The sequence below is a fragment of the Octopus sinensis genome, linkage group LG1 (assembly GCF_006345805.1).
Source record: "Octopus sinensis linkage group LG1, ASM634580v1, whole genome shotgun sequence".
Taxonomy (NCBI): Eukaryota; Metazoa; Mollusca; class Cephalopoda; order Octopoda; family Octopodidae; genus Octopus; species Octopus sinensis.
Genome location: NC_042997.1, coordinates 130,792,046 through 130,817,865, shown reverse-complemented (window position 1 = coordinate 130,817,865; position 25,820 = coordinate 130,792,046). Strand labels below are relative to the sequence as shown.

At 37.9% G+C, this 25,820-nt stretch overlaps 1 protein-coding gene across 1 annotated transcript in view; it reads right to left on the bottom strand.

The window, feature by feature from the left end:
- Positions 1–5,552: 5,552 nt before the first annotated feature.
- Positions 5,553–25,820, bottom strand: part of LOC115217582 (aminoacylase-1) — a 43,446-nt gene continuing 23,178 nt past the window's right edge. Inside the window, exons 10-16 of the mRNA XM_029787334.2 lie at positions 25,345–25,394; positions 23,758–23,821; positions 16,736–16,778; positions 13,199–13,305; positions 10,500–10,579; positions 7,785–7,845; positions 5,553–6,480 (exon numbers count right to left, since the gene is read on the bottom strand). Of these exons, the coding sequence (XP_029643194.1) occupies positions 6,334–6,480; positions 7,785–7,845; positions 10,500–10,579; positions 13,199–13,305; positions 16,736–16,778; positions 23,758–23,821; positions 25,345–25,394 (552 nt within the window). The 3' untranslated portion in view covers positions 5,553–6,333. The remainder of the gene's footprint in view (positions 6,481–7,784; positions 7,846–10,499; positions 10,580–13,198; positions 13,306–16,735; positions 16,779–23,757; positions 23,822–25,344; positions 25,395–25,820) is intronic.

The window sequence follows — 25,820 nt, the reverse complement described above, 5'->3', positions numbered from 1 at the left end:
CAGCACATCTTTCTTACATTTTTTACTTGTTCCACTCATTGAACTGCAGCCATGCTGGATATCGTCTTACAGGGTTTAGTCGAATAAAACTACCCTAGTACTTATTTTAGGTCTGGTATATTTTCTGTTGGTCTTTCCCGCTGAACCGCTTGGTTATAGTAACATAAATAAACCAGCACCAGTTATCAAACTGTGACGGGAGACAAACACAATACAAAGACACGCACACATACATACAAGGTGCATTCAAAAAGTATCCAGCTTTATTTTTTCTCGCCAAAACTAATGCTGCATGGCCCAAATCCTTTGGATGGAAGATAATGCCATCCTTCCTGCGCACGCGAGAAAATTTTTGCGACGGTAGGTCGCATTAGTTCTCAGCTGTTAGGCCTAGAGTAAAGACGCGTAGCACGCGCTCTTCGGATTTTCGTTTTCACCGAACGGATCGATCAGAGATATTGCATCATGTTTTGCCAAAAGCTTGGTGATACTCAAGCTCAGACCACCCAGAAGATTCAGCGGACTTCTGGGTATGATGCCATGGGCAAAACTCAGATCTAAGAGTGATTGATCAACCGCTTCAAACATGGCCGCGCCTCAGTGAAAAGCGCGGCATGCTAAGGCAGGTCATTTAGAAGCCGAACTGAGGAACCGATTGAGATGGTTCGGCGAATATTCAAGGAAGACTGTCGAGTAACAATCCAAGAAATTGCTCACGAAGTGGAAATAAGTACAGAATCAGTGCATTCCATTTTAACGAATGTTTTCTGCTTGCGGAGTGTTTTGGTAAAATTTGTCCCTAAGGTGCTGACAGACCAGCAGAAGCAACCCCGTATGGAAATCGATCAGGACTTCCTGCATTGTGCAAACCACAACCTAGACTTCATAAAGACCGTCATCACTGGTGATGGAACATGAGTTTACAGTTTCTGTTCGATGCATTTGGTAATCTTGCGTAAAAATGAAAATCGGACAAGCGCGCACTACACATCTGTACCCTAGGCGTAACAGCCAGGGACTGACGCGGTCTGCTTGCGTGAAAATCTTCACATATACACTGGAAGGGTGGAGTTACCTCCCATCCAAAGGATTTCGCCCACGCAGTATTAGTTTGGCAGAGCAAAATAAAGGCGGATACTTTTTGAACGCACCGCATATTATAGGAGTAGCTCACTCATAAGTGTTGTCTACCTAATTCACTCACAAATCATTGGTCAGTCCAAAGCTATAATAGAAGACACAGGCCCATGATACTGCACAGTGGAAGTGAACCCAAGACCATGTAGCTGGGATGCAAACTGCTTAACCACACAGCCACACTTGCACCTGAAATGTTTCCCATTTATTTATTTGTCAACCACATTACAAAGTATATTGCATACATTTTATGATGGCTCCAGCATGAGAGAGGTTGTCATTCCCTCAGCACACAAGACTATGAAGTCCTCTAAACCTTACAATGTCTCTGCTCGTTCTTGAACCATTTAACAGAGTATTGTACTGCATATATTTTATTGTGGCACCAGCACTGTCTGCAGTGTTTTATCTATGACTCTCTGTGATTCTGAGTTCAAATCACATTGAGACCAACTTTTATCCTTTCAGGATCCATAAAATAAAATGTCAGTAAATTAATGGAGTGTGGAGGCACAATGGCCCAGTGGTTAGGGCAGCAGACTCACGGTTGGAGGATCACGATTTCGATTCCCAGACCGGGTGTTGTGTGTGTTTATTGAGCGAAAACACCTAAAGCTCCACGAGGCTCCGGCAGGGGGTGGTGGCGACCCCTGTTGTACTCTTTTGCCCCAACTTTCTCTCACTCTTTCTTCCTGTTTCTTGAGTAACGCTGCGATGGACTGGCATCCCATCAAGCTGGGGGGAACACACACGCCATAGAAACTGGGACACTGGGCCCATGAGCCTGGTTAGGCTTGAAAAGGGCGCATAAAAAAATAAAAACAAATTAATGGAGTCAAGTTATATTCCTCTAATGTATTTGAAATGTAAATGGAATTATGGAATTTTAATGGAAAAAATAAAAAAAGAAAACCTGCCTTTAAAGAACAGCTAAGAATTTACCAATCAAAGATCATTTTCTTACAAAAGATACATTTTTTTTCAAAATTTGGGATGTTACTTGCAATACCAGAATCCTTTTACCAAAACCAAACCCTAAATATACTGGTAGAAAATAAGCAAAAATACAATAAATTTCCAGTTTGTTAAATCACCTAACATTTTTTGTTTTACACTTACATTAATGATGCTAATTTTTAGCATACATTATAGACAAGTACAAAAGTTCAAGCATAACAACACATAAATATGTAAGCCAATGAGAACCTCTACATAGTCACTTGACTTACTGGAAATAGCAGCTAAATCTCCTACAGATCATAATTTACTGCCTGAAGTAAAATGTAGTACTAGGTATACAAAAAGTCTTGGCTGGAATGCCTTTTGATCATGAATTTACTCAATCAGGAGTGACCTGGGGCTAAACAACAGTGAGAATACAAATCTATACACCTTTTATCTTTCTACTATACATATGGCAAGTTAATAAAAGTTGGTCAGCTGTCCAGAACCACTTGATAATTACCAGCCAGATATGTTTCCAGGCAGCTTGGACTAACATCAAAACTTACCAATGAAACTGTGCCAATTAACTATTAAGAATACGGTTTACACTTCATGTCTCTTCAAATTCAGACATAATCAATAACTAAGAATGTCGACCAACCTCACATTCCAGGATTGAGTAGCACAATCCAACTTCTCAATGATGATTGTAACATTACAAAAATATATTTTATGGGGTTTTGCTCCCCATCCCTGCCACCCACAAATATATGGAATTGATTCAATTTTTCACACTAGACATAGGTGTGGTTATAGATGCTGGCATAGTTGCATGCTTGAGAAGCTCACTTCTCAACCATACGATCTTGGGTTCAATCCCATAGCGTGGCAAATTGAGTAAGTCTTCTACTGTAGCCTTCAACTGACCAAAGGCTTGTGAATCATCATCATCATCATTTAACATTCGTTTTCCATGCTAGCATGGGATGGACGGTTCGACTGGGGTCTAGGAAGCCAGGAGGCTGCAGGTAAACAAAAAGTGAAAGAAATCCATTGTGTGTGTCTGTATCATGATCATATTCATGGTCATCATGACCATTGTCCACTTTCCCATGCTTGAATGTGTCAGACAGAGTTTATTGAACCAGATTTTCTATGGCTGGATACCTGTACCTAAGCAAGGTAATATTTCCCCATAAGGTGGTGAGCAGGCAGAATCGTTAGCATGTCGGGCGAAATGCTTAGCAGTATTTCGTCTGCCGCTATGCCCTGAGTTCAAATTCCGCCGAGGTTGACTTTGCATTTTATCCTTTCGGGGTCGCTTAAATAAGTACCAGTTATGCACTGGAGTCGATATAATCGACTTAATCTGTTTGACTGTCCTTGTTTATCCTCTCTGTGTTTAGCCCCTTGTGGGTAGTAAAGAAATAGGTAATATTTCTCCATGGCCAGACAGACAAGTTTTTTTTTAAGAATATTAGAAATGAAGGGCATTCATTTACAACAATCAAATGATGTCAAGACAATGGGACACACACATATATATATATGTATATGTATATAATGGACTTCTTTCAATTTTTCATCTACCGAATCAGGGCTAGAGTAGAAGGCACTTGTCCAAGGTGTCACATAGTGAAACTGAACCTGGAACCATGTGGTTGGAAAGCAAATTCCTTAACCACACAGCCATGTCTATGTCTGAGCATCACCATCATACAACTGATATTGTTCATTTCCAGTCTTCTGTGAAAAACGTGTTGGGCCATGGGGAATATCACTTTGCTAGGAAACAGATGAGGCTTGGTGACAGGAAAGGTATCCAGCTTGATAAAAATCCCACTTGACCCATGCAAGCAAAAAAAATTGGATATTAAGTTATGACGATGATGATGACAGTACAGTAGATTTTTTTTTTTTTATCCTATCAAAAGTTCAAGCCTTATTATAAACATCCAGTTGATCCCCTTCACAATGTACATTATTCTGTTTGCTTCAAATTATTCTGTTTGCCTATCAGAAGGCAAGACAAAATAAACCACTTAGAAGTAGAAACAAGAATAATAAAACTAAACATTGTGCTTGACTGGCTTCTGTGCTGGTGGCACATAAAAAGCACCAACCGATCGTGGCCGTTGCCAGCCTCCCCTGGCACGTAAAAAGCACCCACTACACTCACAGAGTGGTTGGCGTTAGGAAGGGCATCCAGCTGTAGAAACACTGCCAGATCAGACTGGAGCCTGGTGCAGCCTCCTGGCTTCCCAGATCCCGGTCGAACCATCCAACCCATGCTAGCATGGAAAACGGACGTTAAACAATGATGATGATCATCTTCATCATTGTCACCTAGTTTGTCAAATAATAGTTCAGCAATGCTCACTGTCATGAGGTGTGCTAAAAATAACAACTAAATAGACCTTAAATCACACAACAAAATTATTTTTTATTTTGGTTTTTGCATAATTGTATGAATTCCTGTATGTAAAATACAAATTCGCAAAACTTTTCTGAAATTTCCAAAAAATTAAAAAGTTATGAGGAATTATATGCTGTGCATTAAGCAGAATTCTGCCAAAAATTGTTGACACGCTGTTAACAAAATATTTTGGTGCATATTATAAATTAATACTGGCCATAATTCAGCACTTGGAGTCAGTAATTCTGAGAATATATTATCTCATACATAATACATATATCATGATGAGGGTATTTTTTTTTTTGTAAAGAAAGAGAAAACAAAAAGAATTTTTTAATGAATAATTTCTCTCTGATTTAAATTTACATCGAAATATCTGATATTTTCAAATTGTCAAGATTTCAGAAGGTGAATATATAAAAATATATAATTTGATTTAAAAAAATCATAAACTGCAACAGAGATTGAAATAATGTACATTTACACATACATACAAGCATGCATGCATGCATATGTGCGTGTGTGTGTGTGTGTGAGTGCCTGTGAGTATGTGAGGTGTGTGTTATAAATACACAACATTGTTAAGTACAAATTTGCGTATAGGTCTTGCATATGTGTACTTACATGTGTAATATATACAAGGATTACATATGTGAACCCCATATATATTTCATTCAATCAGAAACAATCACAGTTCACAACATTTCAGTCCTTCTTAGTCACTGATGAGTTGTGCAGTTGATTAAAAGATTGACCGAATGAAACCACTGTTTGGAAATGTGATCTTTGTTTACCTTACACATGATGAAAAATGTTACATATATTATTCTTTAATCCTTTTGTTACCAACCTGGCTGAAACTGGCTCTGGCTCTGTGTACAAATGTCTTGTTTTCATAAGTTCTGAATTAAAATCTTCCACCAAACTTTAGTCACAATTTATGTTCCTAGCACTAGCTGAATGATAACTAAGTTATTTTACTAAATCCTTTGTTATATTGAAAGTAATTGAAAGAAACACAGAACATCTCAAAATAAATGCAGTAACTAAAGGATTAACAAGAATAGTACTGACAGTGATTTCAAAGTTATGGCTTGGCCTAACAGGCTGAACCTTTGAAGTCACTGTTAATTTTTATTAAAAAATGATATGTACTCTACAAAAGAATATTGAATATTTCCTCAGATTCATATAAAATCGTTTTTATAATAACTTGATACAAAACAAATATATGTATATTTATATATATTTTATCATACATAATTAGGATAAAATCATTATTTAATGATTTATCAGTGGACAGCATACTAAAAACACCATAATGGTTAATTCATATTAAAATCATAATAAGGGTGTTGAATGATTACAATGCCAGTCTGCTAGAAATAGACCCCAAATGGTCTATGAATCACTTAGATTATTACTCCACTACACAAGGTTGTAAGCAAGGAAAATAGACAGCAAGGAATTATAAAATAAATTATTTTATAAAGACTGGTGTTGTAAATCATTCAACACCCTTATAATTTTAATATATATATATATATATAAATGTAAGAGTTGTAAAGTATATAAAAATATATTTTACCCCATGCAATCATTATCTGAAATATAGAACTCAATACATTGGTTGAGTGGATAGACACACACACACACACACACACACATATACATGCACAATGTACTTATATATGTATGCATGAAAATATGTACATATAATCAAATATGTAATTCACTTGTTTTAGATTCCCTCCATTTCTTTTTCATTTTCTTCCAAACACTATCTTTTGGTTACAGCTGCGATCATGCAGGAGAACAAACTTTTATATGTAGAATTACTTAACATTTGCAAGATTAGAAATCAAATTGTAGTAGATATCAATTCCTTTCACGAAGATGTTTTCATTAAGAAACTCATTGTGATCATGTAATAATATTGGTGTGAAGTTCATAGGAGAAAAACCCAGAGCTGGATAACCAAGCTAGAAGAGAAGAAAGACAAGTTATTTAAATATAATATAAACACAAAGGAGGAAGTTGTCGTCATAGTTTAACGTCCCTTTTCCATGCTGGCATGGGTTGGACAGTTTGACTGAAGTCTGGCAAGCCAGTGACTGCACCAGGCTCCAATCTGATCTGGCAGCATTTCTACAGCTGGATGCCCTTCCTAACGCCAACCACTCCGAGAGTGTAGTGGGTGCTTTTTACATGTCACCAGCATAGGAGCCATTGAGGCAGTTCCGGCTTCGGTCACACATTTAGATGGTACTTTTTATGTGCCACTGGTACAGAAGCCAGTCAGAGGACACAGGCATCAACCATGTTCAGATGATGTATTTTATGTGCCACTGGTACAGGAGCCAGTCAGGGGGCACTGGTCACAGCTACAACAGGTTTTCTCAAACATATCATATCGCCTGATGCATCAAGGGTACTCTTAAATGGGCTGGACTTGCAACACTGGCATCGGCCATGGCTGCAATCTGACTTTAGTTGTTGGGTCTCCTCAATCACAGCATATCTCCAAAGGTCTCAGCTCCTGTCTTTGTCTCTGTGAGGCCCAAGTACATGAATTAAATGCTAAGACTAAGATTGATGTTGGAATCAAGTTTGTTGCATGACATTTTAATGATTGCATGGTAGGTTTGATAAGTAAGAATTTATCTTGATTGTAACCCTGATTACTCTGTCAAATGCAATACTTATTTAGTCATATTGTTTTCCATTTATCATGCAATTACCTAGTAGGTTTGAAATTTTGAAGGGTCAATAGAATAAAGTATCCATCAACTACTAGGGTTGATGTCATTGACTTGTCCTTTCCTCCTCAGAATTGCTGGCCTTGAACCCTAAAAAAGGACTGCTGTCATGTTCAAAGGAAATATTGTGGTCTTGGTCACTTATATGCAATGGAAACCAGGTAACTTGGGGTTAGTAGCCTGCACTCTTTACCCTAAGATTCCGAGTTCGATTCCAAGCAGTGACCTGAACACTAATAATAATGATAATGATAATAATATCGAAAAATACCTTAGGAATCAGAACCCAGGTTCGAAATTTCCGCAAGACACCTGAAGAAGGTTGGAGGGTATATCAGCTGAAACGTTGTGTTAACAACAAACAAGATGAGGACAAATATCCGTCGAATGTAAATAATGTAAATAATGTGCATTTTCTGTTGTTTGATTTCTATTTCAAGTTAGTTTCTCAGCCAATCTAGTTCTTATTTAACATTTAACAACATTTAGAAAGTACAAACAATAGAAAATAAAGCAAAGAAACATACCTCACGTAGAAATCTGCTATCTGTGCCAGCAGGAAATATTTCTGTTTTAATTTTCAAATTCCTTCAATAAAAAAAAAAAAATGAGAGAAATATATAAAACTGAAGTGAATGTTGCAAAGGCATAGATGCCAAAATAAAGGTGGCGAAGGCAAAATGACAGAAAAAGAAAGAGAAGAGAAGTGGTGAGAACTACTCCCAAGATATTGGTTTCATATTTTGGCACAAGGCCTTGGATTTTTGGGGAGCAGTGTAGGTCAATTACATTGAACCCCAGTGCTCAACTGATACTTATTTCCTCAAACCTGAAAGAATGAAAAATAAAGTCAACCTCAGCAGAATTCTAATACAGAACATAAAGATGCACGAAATGCCGTTAAGCATTTTGTCCTCAGCAGTAATGATTCTGCCAGTTTACCACCTTAATTACTCTCAAGATATTACGAAGATGCTGTGTTGAAACTGACTTGCGAAACACACATAAGGAGAAACAAATGTAAAAAATGATGATAAAATTCTTTCAGGTTACAAGATGGTTCACTTGTATCATACACACAATTTTGTGCAGACACAGACTGACCAAGTGGATAACATTTTATAAAGACCAAATCATGCCCTATGAGGAATTAGCTATAGTAATTTCAATTAGTTTTAAAGACATTTCACATTACACTGATGTGGATTTCTTAGTTACTCTCTCTTTTACCCGTTTCAGTCATTTGACTGCAGCCATGCTGGAGCACCACCTTTAGTCAAGCAAATCGACCCCAGGACTTATTCTTTGTAAGTCTGGTACTTATTCTATCAGTCTCCTTTACCAAACCACTAAGTTACAGGGATGTAAACACACCAACATTGGTTGTCAAGCAATGGTGGAGGGACAAACACAGACACAAACATACATATATATATATACACTACTAATATAGGATAAAAATTTTTTCAGAAAAAAATTTCATCAAAAAGTGGCAGCATATTAAAATACCTTTAAAGTTTAAAATTATTAACAACTTATAAACAAGGGCAAAAGAAAAATTATTTCTATGCCAATATGCTGATAACAGACTTTAAATTGTCAATTTCCACATTTCGTTATACATTCACTATAAATACACTTTGTGCTGAAATCGAGGAAAGCTAGCCAACAGAATTTAAAAAAAAAGTTTGTTATTTCTATATTGAATCAATTTCGGGATAAATTTTGTAGATTCTTGAATCGTGGAAATTGACGATTAAAAGTCTGTTATCAGCATATTGGCATAGAAATAATTTTTCTTTTGCCTTTGTTTATAAGTTATATATATATATATATATATATATATATATACAAATTGAGATAGGGGTTGTGAATGCAACCCTCCATGGGATAACATATATCCAATATACTGCTAGTGAAGTACCCAACAAGGTTAATACATAAATGTTAAGGATTGCGATGCAATCAATTCATTTACTGTATTATATGGGCAAAGGTAAAATGTTTTACCACAAATTCATAATACAAAATAATAAAATGGAGAAATACATCTAAATCAAATATAGCCTTTTATGGTAGGTCAAAGGCTAATATGAGTAAAATGAGACATACTTATCTGCATGGCCGAAACAGCTGTAAGATGTAATCTATATTTATATTTATATTTACTTATATTTATATTCTACTTATTGTATAACATTACTCTTTTATGTACACTTTTTTACGTATACTCCTTTATGTACACTGTTTTGCTCTACTTTTTTATGTTTAACCCTACAGTTTCTTATGTGGTGGTTCAATAAAGTATGTGATTGAGTTTTGTCTGGTAATTGATATTTGATTTAGATGTATTTCTCCATTTTCTTATTTTGAATATATATATATATATATATATATATATATATATATATTATATATATATATATACAAATTGAGATAGGGGTTGTGAATGCAACCCTCCATGGGATAACATATATCCAATATACTGCTAGTGAAGTACCCAACAAGGTTAATACATAAATGTTAAGGATTGCGATGCAATCAATTCATTTACTGTATTATATGGGCAAGGTAAAATGTTTTACCACAAATTCATAATACAAAATAATAAAATGGAGAAATACATCTAAATCAAATATAGCCTTTTATGGTAGGTCAAAGGCTAATATGAGTAAAATGAGACATACTTATCTGCATGGCCGAAACAGCTGTAAGATGTAATCTATATTTATATTTATATTTACTTATATTATATTCTACTTATTGTATAACATTACTCTTTTATGTACACTTTTTTACGTATACTCCTTTATGTACACTGTTTTGCTCTACTTTTTTATGTTTAACCCTACAGTTTCTTATGTGGTGGTTCAATAAAGTATGTGATTGAGTTTTGTCTGGTAATTGATATTTGATTTAGATGTATTTCTCCATTTTCTTATTTTGAATATATATATATATATATATATATATATATAATATATATATATATACACACGACAGGCTTCTTACAGTTTCCGTCTACCAAATCCACTCACAGGGCTTTGTTTGGCCCAAGGCTATAGTAGAAGACACTTGCTCAAGGTGCCATGCAGTGGGACTTCACCCAGACCCCTGTGGCTGGGAAGCAAGCTTCTTACCATACAAAGTCTACTTCAATTTTAACTTTATTCTGTTGTTTATCTACTTGTTTTTTTCCTATTTAAAATTCAAAAACTGAGACATCAATCAACAAAACTCACATATTTTCAAATGTTGAGGAGAATGTCTTCCACCAAATGTTATTGTCATCAATGGAGGTTAGCTTGTTAGCACAACCTTTCTGCAAAGAGAAAACATTTCAATTTTAGCCACCAAATGGAAAAAGAATATCTGAAACCAACTCAATGGATGTAACATTCAGATGATGTCTTTTACTATAGTTACAGGCTGACCAATACCCTATGGGTAACATTTGATAAATGGAAACAGGATGTGTGTGTGTATTTGCATAATAGAAAGAGAGAGTGTGTGTGTGTTTGTGTATGAGAGAGAGAGGGAGAGAGAGAGTATGTATTGCTTTTGTCTTCCCAGCAAGTGAAATCAAAATCAAAATCAAAATCACATTCGATGACTGGCATCCGTGCTGGCGAGATGCAAAGAGCACCATACGAGCGTGATCGTTGACAGAGCGGCTAACCAGCTTCCGTGCCAGTGGCACATAAAAGACACCATTCGAGTGTGATCATTACCAGTGTCGCCTTACTGGCACTTGTGCCCGTGATAGTAGGGTGCCAAGAGCACCATCCGAGCGTGATCATTGCCAGAGCAGCCAACTGGCTTCCGTGCCGGTGGCATGTAAAAGGGCACCATTCGAGTGTAATCGTTACCAACGTCGCCTTACTGGCATCTGTGCTGGTGGCATGTGTAAAAAGATTTGAGCAAGGTCGTTGCCAGTACCGTCCGACTGGCCCCCATGCCGGTGGCACGTAAAAAGCACCCACTACACTCTCAGAGTGGCTGGCGTTAGGAAGGGCATCCAGTTGTAGAAACTCTGCCAAATCAAGATTGGAGCCTGGTGCAGCCATCTGATTTGCCAGCCCTCAGTCAAAATCATCCAACCCATGCTAGCATAGAAAGCGGACATTAAACGATGATGATGATGATGATGTGCATACTTACTGAAAACAAAGAATCACTGTTCATAAAAACAGTATTACTTGTTTTCCATCCTTTAGAAAAGTATATCCAGATTGTTTGTTGTTTGATAGACTAGGAGAAATATTATTTTATTTGTAAAAAAAGTGAAGATTGGCCATAGGAAAAACATCCCAGCCATCAGAAAAATTGGCCCCCAATAAAGTTATCATCTGACCCATGCAGGTCTTGAAAAGTGGATATTAAAAATCTGATGATTTCATATATATCATTTTGATTGTTGTCGATGGCTGCTTTTCAATGTTAGCTCTCGTAGATAGCTGGTATGTAAGTGTACATTTGTTTCCATGTATTGTGTATTGTGTGTAAAAAACATCCTGATGAGGGGAGTGTCAGTTTCGAATATATGAAATGTTCCGTACTAATTGGTGCGTCTCCAAAACTGCCCATAGATGAACAATTTTGTAACTTTTGTATTTTTATTTTTTCTATATTTTTTCTGGAATTTTAATATGTCATTTTAATGTGTTCTTTATCATCATCATCATCATCATCATTTAACGTCCGCTTTCCATGCTGGCATGGGTTGGACGATTTTGACTGAGGGCTGCAGCAGGCTCCAATCTTGATTTGGCAGAGTTTCTACAGCTGGATGCCCTTCCTAACGCCAACCACTTCGGGGGTGTAGCCAACCACTCCAAGAGTGCTTATATGTTTTATTATCCCAAATTTTTAATTTACCAAATGTTTTATGATTTTAAGCGTAAATTCACTGCATTTTGTATACAACACTGATTCTTATATATTTATATATATTATATGATGTTTATTTATTGATATATTATTATATTTTTAAACGTCGGACTTTATATCTGTTCTGTAGATATAAATGAATATATGTACGTGTTTGATCTTTCTGTGTGGATTTTAGTAATGTTCCTTTAGTTACTGCTCGCATTCCCTCTGTTCAGATTAAGAAGTGGAATATAGCTCATTTGGAGCACTACAACTCCAGTCTGTTTTATATTTTTGAGTATTGTTATTACTAGCGATCTCAAGATATAATTGTGTATTTTGTATTTTATATATTTTGGAAATTATAGTTGTGATACGTGTGCCGGTGGCACGTAAACAGCACCATCCGAACGTGGCTGTTGCCAGCGCCACCTCGACTTCCTTCCATGCTGGTGGCACGTAAAAAGCACCAAGCGATCATGGCTGTTGCCAGCCTCACCTGGCACCTGTGCTGGTGGCACGTAAAAAGCACCCACTACACTCACGGAGTGGTTGGCATTAGGAAGGGCATCCAGCTGTAGAAACCAGGCCAGATCAGACTGGAGCCTGGTGCAGCCCCTTGGCTTCCCAGACCTCGGTTGAACTGTCCAACCCATGCTAGCATGGAAAACGGATGTTAAATGATGATGCTGCTGCTGATGATGATGATGATATATACATACGTACATACATACATATTGTGACTGAGATCTTTGGCGAAATGCCATGCTTGAAAAGACTCTTCAAGCCATGTGAAATCATAGTTGTGGATGATGCTGGTGTCACATAAATGGCACTTGTGCCAGTAGAATGTAGAAGCATCTGCACTGATGGCATGTAAAAGGCACCCATTACTCTTGGAGTGGGTGGCATTAAGAAGGGCATCCAACGGTAGAAACCATGCCAAATCAGACTAGAACTTGGTGCAGCTCTGCAGCTTAGCAGTTCCATTCAAACTGTCTAACTCATGCCAGAATGGAAAGCAGATGCTAAATGATGATGATGATACACACACACACATACATCTTACCTGCACATATTCAAGAGTCAATCCCTCTCCAGCTTCCTTGCACAAGTTATTAAGCCTTTCTTCAAATTGGACAGGATCAACTGATGGAGGCACTCTAATATCAAAACCTACAATACGAAACAGTAATAACCAATGGAATGAAGAAATCACTAAGAGCATAACAGAAATAATAAAGCATCTCCTTTATAGTCAGTGGAACAGCCAACCGATAAGAGATCTATTTAGTCATTAGAAAAGCCAACCAAGGAAGGAGCTTCTTTGTAGTCAATGGGACAGATAGATAATGAAGGAGCTCCTATGAAATCAGTGGGACAGGTAACCAAAGAGGGAGCTCCTAAGGAATCAGTGGAACAGCCAACTAATGAAGGTGCTCCTTTGTAGTCAATGGAACAATCAACCAATGAGGGAGCTCCTGTATCATCATTGGAACAGCCAACCAATGAGGGAGTTCTTTTGTAGCCAATGAAATAACTGACCAATGAGGGAGCTCCTGTATCATCATTAGAACAGCCAACAAATAAGGGAGTTCTTTTGTAGTCAATGGAACAATCAACCAACGAGGGAACTCCTGTATCATCATTGGAACAACTAATCAAAGAGGGAGCTCCTATATAGTCTGTGGAAAAAATTAAGAATTTTTTTTAGCCTTATTTCGTTGCAGTCAATTTGCTTCTGCTCCTCTTTACCCTTCTTTCTCTGTTTATTTCCATCATTCATTGCATACGCACTGAGCAATGTCATTGACCACTCCATGCACTCCAAACAATTGCATTCATTATCACTCCATGCTCACAATAACTCTAATTATACAACAATACAATGTGATGACTAATACTGTCTCTAGTTGAGGAAATTGTTATTATCACTGAAGTAGGTATACAATAACTATGGCAGAATATGAACATTGTGAAATTTAAGAAATTAACATTGGTACAAATGACTCTCAAAAGGTTTTTTTCTAAGTTGTGAAACTGAATAATTGTAAAGACATACAAATCTGCACTTATTACTCATATGGTAATCTATCCCAATCACTAAAACTTCATTTGTTATGAGTAGATACTTGTATCAGGTAATATATATATATATATATATATATATATATATTAGTCATCATATTGTAGTGTTGTATGACTAGAGTTCAGTGGATACAAATAACTAATGTCATAGGTGCAGGAGTGGCTGAGTGGTAAGAAGCTTGCTTCCCAATCACATGGTTCTGGGTTCAGTCCCACTACGTGGCACCTTGAGCAAGTGTCTTCTCCTATATCCTCGGGCCGACCAAAGCCTTGTGAGTGGATTTGGTAGACAGAAACTGAAAGAAGTCCATCGTATATATATATATATATATATATATATACATATGTGTGTGTGTGTGTGTGCATTTGTTATTTGTGTCTGTGTTTGTGCCCCCCCCACCATCGCTTGACAACCGATGTTGGTGTGTTTACATCCCCGTCTCTTAACGGTTCGCCAAAAGAGACTGATAGAATAAGTACTAGGCTTACAAAGAATAAACCTTGGGGTCAATTTGTTCGACTAAAGGTGGTGCCCCAGCATGGCCGCAGTCAAATGACTGAAAGAAGCAACAGAAAAAAAAATATATATATATATATATATATATATATATATAAAGTAAGGCCAGACTGTATTAAACAATTGCATAACAGATCAGGCCAGTTTCTATTGATCCTACATATATGAAAGATACTCAACACTTGGTAGTTGTAGTATTAAGATACTGGACTGCTGACCTCACAGCCAGCCTTTTAACTCTATAGAGCTACTTTTTAAAGTTATCTCTTTTACTCTTTTACTTGTTTCAGTCAGTTGACTGCAGCCATGCTGGAGCACCGCCTTTAGTCTAGCAAATCGATCCCAAGACTTATTCTTTGTAAGCCTAGCGCTTATTCTATCGGTCTCTTTTGCTGCACTGTTATGTTACAGGAACATAAACACACTAGCATTAGTTGTCAAGCAATGATGAGGGGACAAACACAGACACACACACATATATATATATATATACATATATACGACAGGCATCTTTCAGTTTCCGTCTAACAAATCCACTCACAAGGCTTTGGTTGGCCCAAGGCTATAGTAGAAGACACTTGCCCAAGGTGCCACGCAGTGGGGCTGAACCCGGAACCATGTGGTTGGTAAGCAAGCTACTTACCACACAGCCATTCCTGTGCCTATCTCTACAGATTTTCCTTAGAAATTAGAGCCAACACTGGAAGTTACAACGTTTCATATATGAATACATCTGTATAAACATTGCGATTAGAAAAATATCAAATGAGAAATATCTAATGAGCGTATATGCATATTTCAGGAGTTTTTGTTTCTTCTTCAACACCACATCCAAACCATTAACCATCCAGAAACACATAGCTTAAATAGCCACCAAATATAATGATGTAACACAACTGGATAAACCAATAAACCTTTAATATTCTTGGTTGTATATTATGGTTGCATAATGAAATATGGTGCCCCTATCAGCAATTAATCTGTATAGAGTATCTAAATGACAAACAGATTCCACACCATGTGGGCACTAGATTGGGAAACTAGTTAAGCATACTTTGGAAGTATGCTGTGCGTGAGAAGACCCGGCAGGACAAGTGAGACCATAATTTGTGGCCTCTACCTGGGATGTAGCCAGTCTACTATGCATACCTTTCCTTCTTGAGACACAAAACTCTGCTTGCAAAGACCTGTTGAGGCAAGTGAAATCGAACTCGATAAAAAATCAATGGAAATTATAGCTGTGATACCAGTGCCGGTGGCACGTAAGAGAACCATCCAAATGTGGCCATTGCCAGTGCCGCCTCGACTGGCCTCTGTGCTGATGGCACGTAAAACGCACCAACCGATCATGGCCATTGCCAGCCTCACCTGGCACCTGTGCTAGTGGCACGTAAAAAGTAACCACTACACTCATGGAGTGGCTGGCGTTAGGAAGGGCATCCAGCTGTAGAAACACTGCCAGATCAGACTGGACCTGGTGCAGCTTCCTGGCTTCCCAGACCCCAGTCGAACCGTCCAACCCATGCTAGAATGGAAAGCGGACGTTAAACGATGATGATGATGATGATTTTTGACAGTATTATGCAAATGTACCAATTTGGCAAAGCAAGCAATCTCCCATATGTGGAGGCACATGGCTTAGTGGTTAGGGTGTCAGCATCATGATCGTAAGATTGTGGTTTCAATTCCTGGACCAGGCGACACGTGTTCTTGAGCAAAACACTTCATTTCACGTTGCTCCACTCAGCTGGTAAAAATAAGTAATGCTGCGATGGACTGACGTCCCATCCAGCTGGGGAACACATACGCCACTAAAACCAGGAAACTGGACTCATGAGCCTGGCTAGGCTTTAAAAATGGCGCATGTATTATTTTATTTAATCTCCCATATAGAAAACAGATTAAATAAGGCAAAAAAGAAGAAAACAGTCAGATAGTAAAAACAAGAAAATTTGATAAAAATGAACCAGCATTTGTGTGAAGAGAGACATGTTTACTTACAAGCAGTGAGCTGAGAAGGAACAACATTGTGTTGCTGGCCACCCTAAAATAACAAAGAAGAAAGAACACATTAATAATGAAATGGAAGAGTTAGGTAAACCATCGAAATATAGAATATTAATAAAGAAAACATTAATGGATGGAGAAATGGGTGAATGATTAAGTTCTCTTTGCAGACCCGTGGTTCTAGGATCTATCTCCCTGCATTGCACATTGGATGTGTCACCATTCACACTCCTTGTGGGTGAAATGTGAAAGAAGAAACTGTATGGAATCCCATCACACACATATATATGTGTACACACATTTTCTATATATATATATATATAGTAGTTCTAAAATCCCTCTAAGAGATCAGTGCAATAGTTGTACTGACAAGTAATATTTGTAGCCACTTTAACATGGTTACCGTAAATCTTCAAGTATAATCCGCATTTTTTTCCCCAAAATTTAACGGTCAAAATCCCTAGTGTGTACTATATACGAGGTTAAAAATGAAAAATATTTTCTAAGCAATGTCTGAGTCTCTATTTGCTGTTCAGCAATGTTTATTCAGACGCATTTTGTGATGTCGGGCGTGAAAATACCTTAAGCTAAGCCTGAAAGCAATGAAGTCATAAAAGAATCATCCATAACTTGCAGTAAGCAACATTTATTAAATGTTATTACTGTTATTACTTTATTTTATGCAAACAAAGTGCACAAAAAGCTACATGTTTGCATGGTTGGCGTTAGGAAGAGCATCCAGCCATAAAAGCCTGGTGTAGTCTTCCGCCTGGCCAGCTCCTGTTAAACTGTCTAATCCATGCTAGCATTGAAGGCAGATATTCCAGGTTCAATCCCAATGCACAGTAGTCTGGGTAAACCAGTTGACCAATACTGTTCAGAAGTTCTTCATATATTATCATCATTTTAACATCTACTTTTCCATGCTTGCATGCATCAGCCATAATTTGCTGAAGCAAATTTTCTACAGCTGGATGCTCTTCCTGCCACCAGCCTTCACCTGTTTCCAAACAAGATAGCCTTTACAGTTCTATATTTCTGAAATGAGGAATTTATATCATGTATTAGTCAAACTGGTGTCCTCATTTTGGTTCTTGATTTCCCTATGTTTCAACTGTTGTACACACCAGCCTTCTACAGGTGTCTTGCGATTCACCTTAGAGCTTTGCCTGGGACTGAACTCAAAACTTTTAGGTATTATCCAACAAGTACAGAGCCAACATAAGACATAAACAGAGGTTTATAAGCTTTAAAAATTCACTCTGACACAGCCTACAAACATGTCAGAGTGACATGCTTGTAGGCAGTGTCACAGTTTCTGAGTTTGTCAGAGGTTCTGAGGTGCTTATAGGCAGTATCAGTAGCTAGAGGCTCTGAGTTGAATCTCAAGCAAGTAATAAGGTAAACAGTGGTGGCTCATAGATAAAATTGGTGGGGGTATTATTGATTCAGAAAATTTTTAGCTGTTGTTTTAATATTGTGTAAAAGGAAACAAGCATATAAAAAGAAAATTTATACATAAACTTGATTGATTCGCGTTTTAGCTACCGAGTAGTGTGTTTAATTTGTTCACTTAAGACCGTCGCAAATTCCCACTTGTTTTTCAAAAATCCCACCTAAATCACAAAATAAGGTGGGGAAATGTGCCCTACTTTTCAAATCCTGACAGCAACACTGAAGCTGGAAGCAGGATAATAATCTAATTCTACACTTTATCACATTCAAGAATATAATCACGTTTTTAAGCACAACACATGCAGAGTCAAAAAGAAACACTACCTTTCACCTGTCATTCACACAGTCTCTCTCTCTCTCTCTCCCTAGCGTGAAGCTTCCTATCTCGGACATGTGAGCATGTGCACAACAGACAAACAACACATAGCTGGAACTGTGAAGCGCACAGTTCTCAGCAGTTTCTTTACACAAGCCGCCACTGAAGGTGAATCAGAAAACACCTGAAGAAAGTTGGTATATACACAGCTGAAACATAGTGAAAGCAACAACCAAGATGAGAATACTGTACGTACATGCTAATAAATAAATAAAACATTTGTCTGTCACCAGACAGGTTTCCATGGAAGATTAAATCCAATTTGATGACTGGCATCCATGCTAGTGGAGCGCTAAGAGCACCATCTGAGCGTGATTGTTGCCAGAGCAACAAACTAGCTTCCGTGCCGGTGGCACGTAAAAAGCACCATTCGAGCGTGATCGTTACCAGCGTCGCCTTACTGGCACTTGTGCTGGTGGCACGTGAAAAGACATTTGAGCAAGGTCGTTGCCAGAGCCGCTGGACTGGCTCCTGTGCAGGTGGCACGTAAAAAACATCATTTGAGTGTGGCCGTTGCCAGTACCTCCTGACTGGCCCTCGTGCTGGTGGCACGTAAAAGGACCCACTACACTCTCGGAGTGGTTGGCCTTATGAAGGGCATTCATCTGTAGAAACTCTGCCAGATGAGATTGAAATTTGGTGAAGCCATCTGGTTCGCCAGTCCTCAGTCAAATCGTCCAACCCATGCTAGCATGGAAAGCGGACGTTAAATGATGATGATGATTGAAAATGAAGGACACTGCGCTTGTATGATGGTGATGTTCGTTTGCAACCATCATATGATGTCAAGACAATGATGAACAAATATACATGCCTATACACACACATGAAGGGATCCTTTCAGTTTTCAACTACAAGTTCACTCACAAATCTTTGATTAGCCCAGAGCTATAGTATAAGACACTTGGGATCTTTTCACTTTGACCGGCAGATTTTAAAAATAATTTCCATGTAACTAAAAAATTTAAAACTTCATATACTGGTAGAATGTGTTTATAAAACATCTTTTTCTCTTGGATTTCTTGAGAAAATTCTGTAGTTTGTACGATAATTTGTAAGATATTTTCTTCAATTTCAGCAATTTCAACCAATATTGAAGATAATATCTTACAAATTATCTTACAAACTACAGAATTTTCTCAAGAAAGCCAAGAAAAAAAGATGTTTTATAAACACGTTCTACCAGTATACGAAGTTTAAAATTTTTTAGTTACATGGAAATTATTTTAAAAATCTGCCGGTCAAAGAGAAAAGATCCGACACTTGTCCAATGTGTCACACAGATGGAGTGAACTCCAGACCACATGACTGGAAAGCGATTTTCTTAACCGCGCAACTCTGATTTACAGTGTTAAGCGTGCGTGCGTGTGTGCACGTGTGTTTAGGTTTATATTAAAATACAGAAACCAGTATATTCAAACAGAAATAGGTCGAGTTACCTCCCTTTAATCTAATAAACCCCCACCCACCCCTTTCAGCATTTTGTTATTTTTTTACAAGGAAGAAACGAATGTTTAGTAGAGCGATTAGTGTGAACTAAATCAACCAAATCACATTCCATTGAAACGGTAAAAGAATAAAACAATAATCCCGACACTGATACGGTTATTTAGAATAAATTAATCTCTGACAAGAATTATTGTAAATCTCTATATAATAATAGCCGATATACGTAAATGTTGATTAGTTGGTGAAGTGAAGGTGCATGACTTTGTGGTTAGAGCGTCGGCCTCACAGTCATGAGGTAGTGAGTTCAATTCCCAGACCAGGCTGTATGTTGTGTTCTTGAGCAAGACACTTTATTTCACGTTTCTCAAGTTCACTCAGCTGTAGAAATGTGTTGTGATGTCACTGGTACCAAGTTGTATCGGCCCCTTTGCCTTTCCTTGGATAACATCGGAGGCATGTAAAGGAGAGGCCGGTATGCATGGGCGACTGCTGGTCTTCCATAAACAACCTTGCCCAGACTTATACCTCGGAGGGGAACTTTCTAGGTGCAATCCTATGGTCATTCATGACCGAAGCAGGTCTTTACTCTTACCCTTTTGCCCCAACTAGTTGGTTGAATTTTCTAGTCATGCTTTACATCATATACAGAGAGGAGGAGAGATAGTTAAAATAGAAATACAGAGAGAGTTAACATAAGAAGAGAATCATAAGTGCGTAGGCAATGATAACTTTCTAAAAACTACACATTTTAAAAATGAAATTTTGCAGAGATAGATTTTTCTATGTAACAAATTTCAATTATGTTGATAAAATTTAGAGAAATAACATGTATTTATTATGAATATACGAATACGAATTTTGTTTGATTTTAATAATAATGAAATTATTGTATATAGTGCTCAGGTGCACCACAACTTGCCAAAAGTGCGTATAAAGCATATGCAGTAATGTACAAATGTCTGGGAAGTGAACAGTGTATGAGTCAGATACATGCTTGCGTGTGTATGGAGGGGAGAAAATCAGGTGTAGTGTTGGTGAATCTCAGGAAGCATGGAAGTTTTGAAGGATGCAGTGCACCAACAACTAACAACTGATGCCGGCAGTTTGTTCCATAATTTAGTAACTCTTAGCGTGAAAAAATGTTTCCAAAAGTCATGGAAGCTGTGCTGTTTTCTGACTTTGTAAACATGTCCATGAGTTTTTATTTGAAAGTAAGAAATATTTTTCTAAAAACTACAGTTTTAAAATGAAATTTTTCAGAGATAGGTGCAGGAGTAGTAGTGGGGTAAATAGCTTGCTTACCAACCACATGGTTCTGCATTCATTCCCACTGCGTGGCACCTTGGTCAAGTGTCTTCTACTATAGCCTCGGGCCGAACAAAGCCGTGTGAGTGGATTTGGTTGACGGAGACTGAAAGAAGCCTGTCATATATATGTGTATATATATATGTGTATGTGTGTGTATATGTTTGTTTGTCTCCCCAACATCGCTTGACAACCAATACTGGTGTGTTTACATCCTCGTACCTTAGCGGTCCGGCAAAAGAGACCGATAGAATAAGTACTGGGCTTACAAAGAATAAGTCCTGGGGTCGATTTGCTCGACTAAAGGTGGTGCTCCAGTATGGCCACAGTCAAATGACTAAAACAAGTAAAAGAGAGTAAAGCGAGAGATAGATTTTCCATGTAAAAGATTTCAATTATCATTTATTTGTTTCAGTTATTAGACTGCGGCCATGCTGGGGCACCACCTTGAATATGTTGGTAAAATTCAGAGACATAATAACATGTATTTATTGTGAATATACAAATAAATTTGTTATATTTGATTTTATTTCAAAGTAATACTCTTTTACTCTTTTATCCTTTTACTTGTTTCAGTCATTTGACTGTGGTCATGCTGGAGCGCCGCCGTTAGTTGAGCAAATCAACCCCAGGACTTATTCTTTGTTAGCCTAGTACTTATTCTATCGGTTTCTTTTGCCAGACCGCTAAGTTACGGGGATGTAAACACACCAGCATCAGTTGTCAAGCGATGTTGGGGTGAAGGGGACAAACAGAGACATACAAACACATACATATATATGACGGGCTTCTTTCAGTTTCCATCTACCAAATCCATTTACAAGGCTTTGGTCGGGCCGAAGCTATAGTAGAAGACACTTGACCAAGGTGTCACACAGTGGGGCTGAACCTGGAACCATGTGGTTTGTAAGCAGGCTACTTACCACACAGCCACTCCTACACCTTTCTTTTGAAAATTAGTATTTATTTCATCATTTTGAATATGCACCAGGAAATTATAATTTGTTGTATCACATGAGTGTCATTATCTTCTATCTTTTACTTATTCTAGTCATTAGACAGCAGCCATGCTGGGGCACTACCCTTAAGGGTTTATTTAAACAAATTGACCCCAGTGCTTTCTTTATAGTCTGATACTTATTCTATCAGACTTTGTTTTGCTGAACTGCTAAGTTATGGGGATGTAAACAAACCAACACCAGTTGCCAAGTAGTGGTTTTAAAAAAAAGACTCCGCCGGTTACGACGACGAGGGTCCCAGCTGATACGACCAACGGAACAGCTTGCTCGTGAAATTAACGTGCAAATGGCTGAGCATTCCACAGACACGTGTACCCTTAACGTAGTTCTCAGGGATAATCAGCATGACACAGAGAGTGACAAGGCTGACCCTTTGAAATACAAGTACAACTCATTTTTGCCAGCTGAGTGGACTGGAGCAACGTGAAATAAAGTGTCTTGCTCAAGGATACAACGCGTCGCCGGGAATCGAACTCACAACCTTACGATCATGAGCCGAATGCCCTAACCACTAAGCCATGCGCCCTCACTCAAGTAGTGGTGGGGCAAACACAAATACAACCCCCCCCACACACACACACATATATATACAACAGGCTTCTTTACATTTTCTGTGTACCATGTACACTCAAAAGGCTATAGTAGGAGGCACTTGCTCAAAGTGCTATGCAATGGGATTGAACCCAGAATCATGTGGTTAGGAAACAAACTTCTTACCACACAGCCACACCTGCACCTATATGCCAATTATTACGCCGATAATAAATACATATGACTCTCTTGAGATACAACAAACTATGTTTCAACACATAAATTCACATCAAGAATCCAGCAAACTAAATACAAAAACAACATAAATTATAATTATTGTATGAATGCCATATTTCTTGATATTACTCAGGGTGGCAAAAGTTACCCATCATATAACTGATAACACTTTTGTACAATCGTAACTTTTAAGATTGTTAGCTTCATCTTTTGTGAATGCAGATGGCCTAATAGTCAGAGTGTTAGACTCGTGATCATAAGGTCAAGGTTCCAATTAGCAGACCAAGTAATGCATTCCATTTTTGAGCAAAACACTATTTCATGTTGCTGCAGTCCACTTAGGAAATTGTAGTAGGCTAACCAAACACTGGACTGACATCTGGTTCAAGGGAGACTACATTTGGTCACTTATATGTCATGGACACTGGAATAAGCTCTGACTTAATGAACCTATACCCCATGGACAGATCCGAGACCGCAGAATTTCATCCATAAATCAAAACATTTTTACAATATTTACATCAACACTGAAAAAAATAAGGCATATGAGCTGGATGAGTATAATTATACTCAGTTAATCAGTTGAGAAGCCAAATTTCCAGTTAAGATCAGTGAAGTGAACTATAAAAGCTTTAAAGTTTTACCTGAACCATAGTCAAATTTACACTGGTCACATCACCAAGAACAAGATTTGGATTGGATTTTAACCTGCAAAGATAATAAAATTATTTTAGAATAAAAAATTCTACAAAGACCATCTAAATTCCAAAGTTACAGTAGAAAATGGTTTTCTACTTCTTAGTGGCTATGAACAACAGATTTGGTGCCATAGCTGATGAAACCTAACAATAGAGAAAGACATGTATTGTAGTCCTCAGTGAAATCGTCCAACCCATGCTAGCATGGAAAGCGGTCGTTATTCATGGCCCAGTGGTATATTTTTTTCATACATTGTCTATAAGGAGAATTTCCCTCTAGAAACAGTTTTTGCAATGGAGGCCTTTTGATGTTTGAATGTATATTTAACATTCAGTGTTGGCCTGGCTTGAGAAGGCCCAGCAAGCCAAGTGAGACCATAACCTCATGGCTATGCCAGGGGTATAACCAGCCCACTTATGCATACCTTTCCTTCATTGGACACTAAACTCTGCTTGCAAAGACCTGTTGAGGCAAGTGAAATCGAAATCGAAATCAAGTTCGATGGCTGGTATCCATGTTAATAGAGCGCTAAGAGCACCATCTGAGCGTGATCATTGCCAGAGCAGCTAATTGGCTTCTGAGTCGGTGGCACATAAAAAAGCATTATTTGTGCATGATTATTACCAGTGTCACCTTACTGGCACTTGTGCCGGTGGCACATGAAAAATCATTCGAATGAGGTAGTTGCCAGTGCTGCTGGACTGGCTCCTGTGCAGGTGGCACGTAAAAAACACCATTTGAGTGTGGCCGTTGCCAGTACCATCTGACTGGCCCTCATGCCGGTGGCACGTAAAAGAACCCAGTACACTCTCAGAGTGGTTGACATTAGGAAAAGGCATCCAGCTGTAGAAACTCTGCTATATCAGATTGGAGCCTGGTGCAGCCTTCTGGTTCGCCAGTCCTCAGTGAAATCGTCCAACCCATGCTAGCATGGAAATCGGACGTTAAACAACAATGATGATGAATTGTACACAACTATATTGTAGACATTGCTGTTTAGTGTGTCCCTAATTAGTACAAAAAGATTTTAGACTTCATCATCATTTAATATCTGTTTTCCTTGTTGGCATGGGTCGGATGGTTTGACAGGAGCTGACAAGGCCAGAAGCTGCACCAGGTTCCATAGTCTGTCTTGGCATGATTTCTGCAGATGGACGCCCTTTCTACTGCAACCAATTTACAAAGTGTATGGGTGCCTTTTCTGTGGCACCATCACCAGTGCTTTTTATGTAGCACCAGTCACGTCAAGATTACCAAGTACTTTGCGTGACATGGATATGTTTTCTTGTCTATTGCTGAAACTCAATGTGATCTTAGTCTTCTATTATAATTTACGCTTAAAATCCTTTATATGAAATCTGGTACTTTATCAACCTCCAGAAAGACGAACGATTAGGTTCCTGTCAGAGAGATATGAACTCAAAACATAGAGACTAATAGAACACTAACTCCACTAATCCTCACAGTCTATGAAAACTCCCTAATATTCTACCATTCCATCTAGAGCCAATAATAATAATAATGTTGCTTACTTCTTTTCTTCTTCATCCCGCAAACTTAACAGTTTATTTATGATGTTTCTCTGAAAGGAAAATAGAAACAATAAATATTACTATTATTACTACCTTAATAATATTAATAATTTAAATTTAATTTGCCAAAATATTTTCATCGCTTTCAGACCGCAACCTGTTCACTGATAAAATTCCGTGCTGCAGCACGGAATTTTGTCAGTGAACAGGTCGCGATCTGAAAGCGCTGAAAATATTTTGGCAAATTAAATTTAAATGTTGAAGTGAATCTAACGGTTTTTGTGTGTTTTTTAAATGGCTTATAAACACCTTCCATGCTGCAATTGTTTTCATTCCAGCACACGATCTCAGATTAGGTCACTTGCTATGCAAGTACATCTCCGTAAATAATAATAATAATAATAATAAATGTCCTGATGCAGTACCAGACAGTGGCTCTCGTGGCTTCTGATCTTAACTGATTGGAAGTGTTATCA